The sequence below is a fragment of the Larimichthys crocea genome, chromosome XVIII, assembly GCF_000972845.2.
Source record: "Larimichthys crocea isolate SSNF chromosome XVIII, L_crocea_2.0, whole genome shotgun sequence".
Classification (NCBI taxonomy): domain Eukaryota; kingdom Metazoa; phylum Chordata; class Actinopteri; family Sciaenidae; genus Larimichthys; species Larimichthys crocea.
The window spans coordinates 18,904,579-18,917,138 of record NC_040028.1 but is presented as its reverse complement, the minus strand read 5'-3'; the positions used below and the strand labels follow the sequence as shown (position 1 = coordinate 18,917,138).

The 12,560-nt window shown below is 40.1% G+C and overlaps 1 protein-coding gene across 1 annotated transcript in view; it reads left to right on the top strand.

Annotated features, from left to right (window-relative positions):
- Positions 1–11,996, top strand: part of itgbl1 (integrin, beta-like 1) — a 41,532-nt gene extending 29,536 nt beyond the window's left edge. Inside the window, exons 9-11 of the mRNA XM_019255710.2 lie at positions 2,786–2,932; positions 5,585–5,698; positions 9,584–11,996. Of these exons, the coding sequence (XP_019111255.1) occupies positions 2,786–2,932; positions 5,585–5,698; positions 9,584–9,672 (350 nt within the window). The 3' untranslated portion in view covers positions 9,673–11,996. The remainder of the gene's footprint in view (positions 1–2,785; positions 2,933–5,584; positions 5,699–9,583) is intronic.
- The last annotated feature ends 564 nt before the right edge of the window (positions 11,997–12,560 follow it).

Here is a 12,560-nt window from a genome sequence, read left to right as displayed (position 1 = left end):
TCCTTCAGTGTCAAGCAGCTTGTCACTCAGCTCGGTCCACAATTTATTCTCAGAGGTTTTCTCTAAACACAAAGAACAACCGGAGAGAGACTCAAATTCAAACCTACGATCTCGTTCTTTAGGCCTCTCTGAAGTCACATAGCACTGAGTGACAGATGTTAGGAATTTAGACCACTCTCCGTTAAATTTGCGTTTAATTATGTTGAACAGATTATAGTTCGTGTGAGGTTTCGATATCTGTTTGGCACTTCTGTATTATTAAGTCCCAAAGCTGGTATACAGTAATCAGAGCTTCCGAAATATCAGAATTACACAGACATAATTATGACTTAGATGTTGACACGGATGATATTTAAACGTCTGAAACTAGTTATTATGTTAACCCCCACAGGACATGAGCATGTGTTTAGCCAGATTGCTGCCTGATGAATATCGGGCAAGGCTCTGGCTCTGCTTTCTCCAAGACCTGACTGGTCACAGCAGGTAAAACACGGATATAATCTTTATGCTTTTATATTTACAACCAGACATGCAAGTGAGTCACCGTGTTTAATAGCTGGAACCATTATTCATTCAGTCATCCAGCGTGTCTTATGTTGTAATGTTCTGTAGAAGCTTCTATGTTGTGTACCTGTCTGTTGTGTCCAGGCAGTGAGTCACCCCTGTCCTCTGACCTCAGTAATGCTCAGGATCATGATCAGCCTACCAACCTAAGATTTAACACTGTCCATACAGTGACCTTAAAATATGTCAATATAAGTCACATCTATAATGCTTTAAGACTGTTGTTACAGTGCATCAGAAAGCATTACTCGTGCTTATGAACGCATTGTGATTAACTATGCCTCCATAACACACTGTGGTCTTCATAGAAAGTGTCTAAACATATACCTATACAAAATAGTGGAGTTAATGCATGGCTTCCATTATTGACATGGCTTTTACGTCAATGTAGTTTCTTGGAAATATACAGTAGTGATCAGTGACCAGGCAATGAACAATAGATGCATTTCTCCAAGCTTGACATGTGAAATCACGAGGGTAACGGTCCTAAACTGGGACACACACTACAACAATCTGCTTCTTGTCAAGTACTTTTTGTTAATAATTGAGAGATTTTGTCACAAGTTAAAAAAAAGTGTTTTGAATTATAAATATTTCAATTTCTTTCTGTTCAGTTTTGTCTGTTTCAAATATTTTCTTAAATAAAGTGAAAACATTTTTTATTCTAGTGTTCTTGGAAGTATTTTTATAACTACTGGAAACCTTGTTTTAAGGCAATCAGTTCCACGTCAGCCAGTTTCTTCTCTTTTTCTTTCTCTGTGTCACTGAACTCTAACCTCTAACACACTCTCCCTGCATACAATACAGATTCACCACTACCTCCCCTTCTCCAAGTCCATCTCTAAACACCATAGCACAAAGCGTGCTCTGTGAAAGGCAGGTGCGGGCTAATTGAATGAGGGCTAGGTTGCTGTTCCTCCAAAGCAATTAACCGCTCTCCCAGGCTGGCTGATTGAGGCAGCCATGCATGGCCTGCCAGAGCTGCCACTCCACTCCACTCCGGCTGAGACAGAAAGCTAGCTAACTTTCATTTAAAACCTCCCAACAACATCACCACACACACACACACACACACACACACACACGTTCTCGATACACCACCTGGCTGCCTCTAGCCTTTATGCTAAGATATGCTAATTGGTCTGTTTAGTTTTCAGGATGCATATCGAGATCCAGTGCTAATCTGGTACTGATTCCTGACTGGTCAATACTGAAATATCGATAGTCTCCTGGAATCTTTTCACAACTTTCCATGTCATTTCTTCATTTTTGGTGCCTGTTATCAGTATAAAACTGCAGCTTTATTCAAAATGTTGGAAGATATGATGGGAAATACTCCCTGCACCACCAAAAACTGGTGAATCTTACAATCTCTGTATGTTCAGCTGTGAGTCTTAAGCTCAACGTGGTGTTTAAATCTCAGCCGAAGATCTAAACCGAATCGAACAGCTGATTGATTGGATCAATACAGGCCGGCATCAAAACAATTTCCGACGGCTCAGCGTGGATTAACAATGACGAAGATGATGGGGGAAAACGCTCTGCTCGTTACCACCTCTTCAACCTGGCATCTGTAACCAGATGTGAACACAAAGGAATCAATCAATGATGCAACTGCCTCTACATGATGTGATTTGTATTGAAGTCAGCACGTTGCGAGTGATCCAAGGGGTTCTGCTGGAGATGAAGGAGGACATAAGTGAATGCATGTGTGTGTGTGTGCTTGTTAAAAACCACGGTGATGCTGTCTCCTATTAAGACATCCCAGCACCCAACTGCCTCTTTCAACCAATTAAACGTCGCTGGTGTCTCGTGTGTGTTAATGTGTTTTTCTCTGCCTTTGCCTTTCTGTGTTTTTCATCTCTCTCTCTGTCTCTGAAGAGCTGGAGATCTATTAAAGGACAGGACAAGACCAGTAATGACAGTTCCTTTCATGTCCCCAGGGGAAATACAATAAGCCTGCTGCGTCTCTCTCGTCTTCCTGTGGCTCTGTCTCCTTGTACTGCCTATTACTGTCAAAGTCTGCACTGTCAACTTTCTGCATTCATATGTTTTTTATTGTTTTCTTTCTGCTGTCCAATAGCACTTCTCTCGCCTTCTCACTCTGATCTTTAAATGCTTTATTTATAATTATCATTTCCGCTATTTGTGCTATTTTCTCATGGCCGTGCTCCATATTGTGTCTCCTTTAAATGAAGGCCCTTCTGCCCTCCACCGCCAGGTCACGGTTACTGTTCATGCGGACGCTGCATCTGCGAGGAGGGCTGGTTCGGGAAGCTGTGCCAGTTCCCCAGGTCTTGCGATATGAGCGACGCCCAGAGCAAGGAGCTTTGCGAGACCTCCGACGGAGTCATGTGCAGTGGAAAAGGTGAACACGCTGTTTTTTTTTTTTTATACTACTGGGTAAAATAATCCATAAAAGTCACTTTTTTGGCAGTTAATTGCAGTTGATCTCTTATAGATGAGAGAACCAATCATCGTCCACTGAGATATCTCTTATAGATGAGAGAACCAATCATCGTCCACTGAGATCCAAAATGAATTCTTAATGATGTTTGAAGCAAGTGCAGGAAAAGAAAGGAGTAGAGTAGAGAACAGCAGCAGTAGAAAACAAGAAGAAGAAGGAGACATCATAGTTATAGAAGGCTCAGGCATTTTTTATAGATTTTATTTAAATGTTCTCTTCGATACTTTAATTTCCCCTTTTAGTTCTTTCTATGTCACCGGTTGTCTTCACAGGAAATGAGAACATTTCTAGAATGTTTCCTTTCCTGTTCCCTTCACTAGTTACCTCAGCTCTTTCACCATTTTACCAAACTCTGGGTTGCCCTCATCTTTTTTTGGAATATTACTCAAACTGATGACAAGCCACAATCATTTTGACATGAAATAGTAGAGTCACGATACCTGTTGTGTTGTGTGTTTACCCTACTATACAATATGTGACAACAAATCTTCATGAATCTCTGTTTGTTTTTCATTCTGACTGATTATTTTTATTTTCAAACTAAGCAAATATGAACCACCAGACCTCAGTGTTCGATTTTTCATTATGAATCACCAAACTTTATTCATAATGCTGCTTTTCTGTAGGTACATAAGAAATTGTCTTCATGCTTGTCAAACAGGTCTCTGGGTATTATTGTTGTGTATTAACTGTGTTAATATATATATAATATTTCTTTCAAATACATATTCACCATCATTCACCACCTTCTATACAACATATTCCACTCGTTTTCTCTGATAACAACCCATCTTACCCCAAAATTGTTTCACACTGAAACAAACAGATTACAAATTTGACAGATATCTACTAATTCTTCCTTTCCTGATCTGGAGCTTTTGACTGTATCACATGTTCGTCATCAGACCTGTGGAACTGTAAATGTTCAAACGTTTTATGGTTCTGAGCTCAGCGGGTGATCCAAACCACCCAGAGCACAAATGTTACCCATCTATCGACATCAGTGAGTTGGCTGCACAGAGCCCAGAAGATACTAAAAGACAATACCCGCTCCATTCCCAGGCTGTTCACCCTGCTGCCATGTGGCAAGCAATACACAAGTATCCGCTGCCATGCCGCCAGACTACAGAGCAGCTTCTTTGTCTCAAGCTGTGAGAATCCTCAATTCTTCCTCCTCATTGTTTTCATTGTGTGGTACAAAGGGAATAAATAAAGCCTGAAATGAAGTTTGAATATTGAACCTCTTAAACTCAAATCAATAAAAAGAAGAAATACTTTGCCCAAACCTATGAAACAGATAGATTAAAACCTCTACATCTACAGCAGGATTGGACCTGATCTGTCTTTCATATACTATGTACACTCAAATATTATAGTAATTCAACTGATAGCAATGCTTTACAACAGATCAACATCAAATTTCCACATGCAAACCCGCAGTTGTGTTGCTCTGTCTCTGTTCATACCTTGTTCTTTAATGACTGGTAATAAAGAATAATCATTAGTTGTGGCCATATGTAGCTGCCTGTCAGCTGCATTCTATACATTTATAATGAAGCTCTGTACACTGTCACTACGTCGTATGTATCATTAGGTGGCAAATGACACCACACAACAGGATTCCCTCTCTGTTGTGCAGCCACAGAAATAGGCCGACTGCAGTGGGTCCAGCCCTGCAGAGCCGAGCAGGGTGTGAAAATGAAGATGAGCGTGTTCATTCTCCACGCTCCGCCACATCCAGACACCAGAACAATCTTCAGCTTCAGCTCCTCCTCTTGTCTCACCTCACTCTTATCTGTTTCATTTTCTCTCCCCGTTCCCTCACTCCATCTGCTTTTTTCTCTGTCTGCCTCCGCCTCTCATAGCGAGTTCCTTTAACCTGGTGTAGGGTTGATAGACATTGTGGAGATAGAAAACACAGCTGCCGGACCTCTGCGTGTGAGCTTTGGTGAAAAAAATGAAGCAGACAGCAGTAGATTTGTTTCCCTCTGCCGATCCTTAATACCTTATTATCCTGCTGCCCTTCAGAAAGAGAGGAACAGACACTGGTGGGGGAGTGAGGAAATTTAAAGTGTGGGTGGATTGGTTTCCTGGTGGCAAAAGTATATTAGTAGCTGTTTCTCCAGGGAACATCTCATATCCACTCTGCCCAACACTATTAATCTTCTGTGTGGAATAAAGAATTTACAGGAAATAACACAAACAGCAAAAACACAAGGGTATGGCGTTAAAAAGAAATACAAATTACACACTGTCAAAATGTTACTCGGCTTGCATGAGGAAATTGTGATGTTAAAGCAGCAACAAGGAATTTTCATTTTTCATTCTGGCGGGCCCGGCAGACAAAAGCAGAACTGTTTCTACCGCTTTGTTTGTTTCAACGGGAACCTGACCGAATCCAAGCTGGTGGCAGCCATGTAGAATAACTGTGTAGGAATATCAAGGTCTTGTTTGGTTCTGTAGGTCATACAGAGGCATCCATATTAAACTGAGACTGTTTCATAACCCGTTCTACATTGAATTAACAATTGAGGGTCGGTGTGTGTGTTGCAGGTTCCTGTCACTGCGGCCAATGTATCTGCTCACCCCAAGAGTGGTGGGTGTCTGGAGACTACTGTGAGTGTGATGACCGGGATTGTGACAGACATGACGGCCTCATCTGCACAGGTAGAGTTGGAAACACACACACTAGAGGAGAACCTCCCCAAACTTTGTTCAAGAGATAGAGACCCTATCTGAAGGATCATGGGACAATAATAATAATAATAATAAGACTGGATCCAAAATGCATTCAGCAGCATGATGAACGAGCAGTTAGCGAGCAGCTGTAGTTGAAAACAACAACAATATTATAATAATGACTTCCCAAAACCAAGAGTACAAAAATGATTTGTTCATCCAAATTCTTTCAGTGCTTATTTCTATATAAATTACACAGATAAAAGTTCCATGTTTTATCTGTACTGCTGTACAAACAAGAAAAGTAGCCAACTGAGTGAAACACAGACAGTCAGGGGACGTCATATTCTAACAAATTTAATATCTGTGAATTAAATTCCCCAGATTTATCATCATTTAATAGCAGTGGTGGAAAGTACATTTACTCACGTATTGTACTTGAGTACAATTTTTGTCAACTTCATGGATTGGATCGATGCAGTTCATATGAAATGTGATGGATTTATTGCCCAGCTGTCTGTGATCAGCTACATTTATCTCATCTACTTATTAATGTACCAATAATAATGATCCAGTAATATAATAATAACACAGCACTGACAGGAAGAAGGAAGGTTTTCAATTCAAGACTTTTACTTGTAATGGAGTATTTTTATGGTTCAGCACTTTTACTTAAGTAAATGATCTGAATGCATCTTTTACCACTGTATAGGTTGCTAATTCCCTCATATTAAATACATACAGTACACTGTGACGTATTGGAGGTGATAGATACTGAGTAGGCTGAGATCCAGTTGGATATTAGACATATTGACAAACAGACCCAAGACCTCTGGTGGTATAATAAGACTCAACCAGACTCGACTGAGTGTCATTTACAGCTCCTCTGACTCAAAGAGGTCTCGGTTACTCAGAACTGAGTAGACCTGTGAACATCTTTAACACACACACCATTGCATCTGAATTTTTTGTACCATTAACATTCATGTGAACGGTTATGGTTGTGACACACACATACACACACATTTTTCAGTTCATCCACAGGAGCCGTCTTCTCCCCACTGATAATGGAAATCTCAGTACATGTTTAGAATAATTTTTTGCCCCGGGGCCTGTCAAGATCTGGACAGCTGTTCAGAAGTGTTTCTCATCATGACTCCATGACTCCAAATGTCAGCCTTAATGTCATTCAAATGAGCATCAGTGCTTCCAGATGCAGGCGCACATTGTTTAAAAAGCTATGAGCGAACAAAGAAAATGTATTACAGACTGGAGTACATATATGTGAACATTACCATATACATTCAAATTATCATAATGCAGTGGTGTTTTGCATAAAACGGCAATTCTTGAATATGTAGGTAGAAGCAGAGATGGAGACGTTCGCAATAAAAAGGAAAATGTTTGGCAAGTTAGTCAACAGATGACTGCATCTGGAGATTTCATGGACCCTTAAACACTGTGGGTAGTTATTACACGTACAATGGTGGAGAGATGTGCATTAGGAATGATTGCTGGTTCATTTTCATGCACCGGATATGATCATTTGTCTGTTTTCAACACAGGTACAAATGCTTAACATTCTGTCTCCATGTAACACATCTAATTGTGATTCATCAATGTGAGTGTTACAATCACCTGAAAGGTTTTAGTCTCACCAATACAGTAAACAAAGCTGTTTGAGGGAATGCGATGGAGTGCATGAACCAGAAACACAAAGCCTGCTGGTCCTACTGAGCTGATGATATTCTTCATTTTTCCTATGAGAACATCAAAACCAAGTGAGAACATCCCACTAGGTCCTGCCTGTATATCCAGAGCTCTTATTTCTTTGTGCCATACAGCTTCATTGTTGTCAAAAGCTATTAAAAGCATAAGTAAGCCTCTCAATGGGTGACATGTTTCATCATCACAAACATGGACAATGTAGTTTATTTTTAGTCCCGCATACACCTTCCTGGTGCTGTGAACAGTAGAAGTGTTTACATGTTTTACATGAGTAAAAATAGCAATATCATGTCAACAGTACTGATCCATCTCAGTTTTACATTATTATACATGTATTAGAGTATTTTTGTGTAGCTGGTGGGAGTGAAACCACTATTAAAGTCTGTGTAAATCCATTCAAAGTACATTAAATATGTTGGACAATAGTTGCTGAAAACACGTGAAAAGACTTTGAACGATTTATTTCTGAAATGTGGAGTTAGAGGTTCAAACAGTTTTTCACCAGTTTTCAGGATTTTGTGGGCGGTCCTTAAAGGGTGGCTCGATGACACGCTGAGGCCACCCTGAGCAGAGAGACAGAGATGAATTCATCTCAGCTCAGAGTGTTTCAAAGTTAGTCATGTCAATTTCTGAACTCATCTGACACGTTTCAGTCACGAGAATTCATTTTCACCTGATTTTGACACCTAATTTCATAAACTTGTCGATATTTTTAATCATTTAAATTTGGCTGGGTGGTTAATAACACTTTCTTCTTTGGTCTGATAAACTCAGAACTTATATTTATTCCGACTTTAATTACTTTATATGCTTTTTAAATACAAATACATCACATTTTATAAACTAAATCTGCAAAGTAACATGAACTGTAGCTGCAAAATATAAAGTAGCATAAAACTCAAATACTAGTGGAGGAAAAGTACCTTATAATTGTACTTAATTACATTTCAAAACTGGCTATGTGCATAAATGTGTACAAATCCACAGATGAAAATGGTCTCCATCACTTGCACTAAATGTTATCCAGCTGTATAAGGAAATGATTTAGCATTAGAAAAAACCTGAGGCTGTACATCGGAAAAAGATGTGCATATTTAATGGGAACAAATGGCCTTGTGGTTGAGTGTGGTAAGGAAGTTGGAAAGTTTTGAGAGACGGATGAAAGTATTGTTGGTTTTGGTCTTTTCATGCGATTTATTGTAAAAAGTAAAACCAGATTATCCTTTGATCAGAGGGACGTCTGTCTAGTCTACAACTCTTTTCGGCAGATCAACAAGCAGATTGGCCATTTGTGTGAGAAACCACATGCTGACTCCTCGTGCTCAGTCCCTTTATATTATATCTTCCCTTTGCTGCCGATCTCATCTTCTTACCCATCTCTGCTGCCTTCTGTCTTTTCATTATTTCACCCTCCTCCTCGTTTCCCTCCTCACAATCCTCCCTCCTCTTCTCTCCCCAGTGATATTTTGCAGTAGATGTGTCTTTTGAGCTGTGTGACAGGAGGCCAGCAGTAGGAGCTCCCCTAACCTCGGCATCCTCTTGTCTGACAGCTCGGGGAGCTTGTGATGAGTCGGCGGCAACTGGATTATAACACAGTGGGATAGCATCCTACTCTCAGTGTCTTTATACCTGAATGAGAGAGCAGGCTGTGTGTCAGTGCATCTCAAAACAAGCAATGCAATCATGTTGCCCCCTTATTGGTTAGATAGTTCTTCCAAGTTCAGGTTAGGATAGGATTGCACAAGATGGTACTTGAACTTGCTGAAGTCAGTTGGAGTACACTCCTTCACCCACAAACTCTGAAGGACCCTCAGCTCTTTTTGACAGAAATAATTGTGTATACGTTTCTGGAGAACAGTCTGACTTCAGTCTACAAAAAGATGAATCAAATTTGGGGATATCTGAGCTTTAAACGAATGTGACGGATATCTAAAGTGTATAGGAGGTTCACTTTTAATGAAATCAGAGTTTCCATCCTCTGTGTGGGCTAAATCACTGTCCTGAGCGGTGTAACCAGCCTCCTGCCCCATCCCCCACCTGTGTCGCACCCAGGGAAGCAGGGTGTGAAAAGAGGAACCTTGTTAAAGGTCAGGCATGATGGCACAGCTCTCAATTCACATCTTTTCTTCTCACATCTCCTCACAGGGAATGGACTGTGCAATTGTGGCAACTGTGAGTGCTGGGATGGCTGGACAGGGAACGCTTGCGAAATCTGGGTAGGAGCAGAGTACTGAGGGAGGAGGACGAGGAGGAGGACGAGGAGGAGGACACTGGTGTTAAAGGACAAGAGAAGGCCTGGCTGCCCGGAGCGACCAGAGCACCGCCGACGGTCACCAACAGGCTGGTAAAAAAAAAAAACACCACGGCCTGGAAAAACCATGGGAGGAGGGAGAAGACGAAACTAAACACGGATGTAATTCTGCATATCATTAACAGCAATCTTTTATTGTACTGGTTACAAATTATACTTATAAAACTGGGTGCTGTAGGTGTAAAAGAAACATAAACATATTACCATGTAAACACTTGTTTGCAGATCAGCTTTATGTTTTGTTTTTTGTTTTTTTTAATAATGTAGGAATGCTTACATATTCCAGATGGCTACACATGATAGGATGCAGATACATGACAAATCCACATTGACATTTTTTTGAATATGCAGGGGGGGTAATGTAGTTAACTGGTACAAAGTGGTGTGTGTTGCTCCCAAAACTGGACTGAAAGTTCACTCGGAGAAGCTCAAGGCATTTACTGTTTGAGGTTTTTATTTCTTTTTTTTAATAATAAAACATTAAATGTGCCGCATGACACAACATTTTGCATGGAAAACAATGCGAAGACCTTAATCATACATGGTTACAAAGTTGTTATAACATGACATAACTCCAATGGGCATACTTGCAATGGTATATATATATTTTTTTTTTTTTCTTGAAAATAAATCATCTTAATAGTGCCTATTCTTCTCCAGCGGAAAATCAAACCAAACAATCTTCTGTGAAACCCACACTGTACTCGGAGGGTACGTGACGGACATTTCTCGCTCAGCTCATACTAGTGATAAGGTTAAATTTCTAAAAGTGGAGGAAACAAAGAGAGGGCATACATAGTTCAGTTGTGGCATGCTGGATGTCCATGTCACTTCAAAAGGTGGCATCAGGGGATGAGAGCTGCATTGACACAAGAGCTCAGTCACCACTTGAAAAGAGGACCGATAAGAAGTCACAAAGAAAATTTAATGTAAATTCTACTTTGGCCTTTTTTCATGCTTAATCTAGCCAACCCCTCTGTTTTCTTTGTCCCATCAAAAAATGACAGGTGCAATAATATACTGCACACTATATTGCATTAAGTATGTTACTGACATTACAGTACACCTTTATATAAATATTTTATTCAATATGTTGTATATGTGTATACAACAAACACAAACTGTATAGTGTAGACAAACTCGTTGCATATATGTATGTAAAATTAGCGGTACATACCAACAGTTCTTGATAGACATAGCCTACTACATGCAGTTCATCGATGCCATCCTCTCCCCATGCAACAGATGGGACAACGTACAAAATAAGAGGTCGAGAACAGAAGCGACAAAGAAACTAAGTTTGCTAGAATATCCTCGTAACACATCCGAAGAGAGGTGGAACAAAGCATAAGTGATCGGGATCAGGAGACAACATCACACGCGACCCGTATACGAGAGAGAAAAAAAAAATGAAGACAAAATAAATTAATTTAAAAAATAAAATAAAACAAAGTGGCTACAGAGATCGAAAAAACAGAGATGTACATTTACACACCGGTCATTTACAAAAATAAAGTCAGCCTTAGAGGAGCCAGTTAACTGGACTGCAGGGCTGGAGCAGTAGCCAGCCCAGCATGTAGAGTTTGTAAAAGTGGATGATGGTTGGCTGTAATGAGGACAGAACATCAGCCCCCAAATACAACTACAGTGGTTTCCAGCTCCTATGTGTGTGTGTGTTTGTGTGTGTGTGTAGAGTACGCCACTAGCATTGACACAGCTTTGTACAGACAAATATTGAACTTCGATGTGCTGTAATAAGAAATGCTCGTGTGTGTAATCTCAATCAAACTAAAAAAAATCATATTTACCAAATCAACTTCTTAATATAGTTGCAGTTTCAGCGGCACACAGCAGCGACGATCTACTTAATATTCTAAATCTTACTGTTAGGAAAAAAATCATTAAAGCGAGACAAATGTTACAAATCGATTGATCAGGTAGAGCTTCGATAAAACCGTTAACAGTCGTGATGAATGCAAAACAGAAAGTGCAGTGTGTGTGGGGGGGGGTTTACCTTCAGATTAGCTGTGAGTGTGCTGTAACCTACGTGCATGCCCGTTCAACTCCCACACCGAACGTCAGTGCTCTTCAGCTTAACACGGAGTGAAGAACGATACCCATACCTTGTTCCTTATAGAAAATACATGCATGTGATTAATTCAAGGTATGCGTATTTCTTCAAAATGACATCAGTCGAGACCTTCGGGGGGGGTCTGAGCGGGGGTTGATTCTTTTTTTTTTTTTTTTCGCGACAGAACAAATGCTATCACAGTGAAAGCTTCGATGGATCAGAATCAGAGAGAGAGAATCAGGATTTGTCTTTGTGTGTGTGTGTGTGTGTGTGTGTTAAAGAAGCAGTTCTTCTTGGGATGAAAAAAGACTTTGGTCATTTCAAAATGGATACATCTGAGTGTGTGTGTGTGTGTTTTTGTTTTGTTTTTTAAAAATGAATAATGCTACGTCGTGTCCTCTACATGGATGTATCGGGTGGGTGAGGCACCTTTTTTGGCCCAGTGGGGACTGGGAACCTGTTTTTGCATGCCGGGGGAATCAAGGTCCAAACAGGCACGTGATAGGCCAAGATGATCAGTACTGGACTCTGCATGCTGAGCTAGGAGACAAATCCTCTCATAATAATAATAATAATAATAGTAATAATAATAATAATATCTAGTCATTTAAAAAGTTATGATTTTAATAGTCATTTTCCCTAAGTTTTATACAGTGAAAATGTTACAATACAAGCCATCTCTTGTATAACTGCTGCAAGAAGAGAGAACACAATATTAACCTTGCCCATGCTTTAGTTTG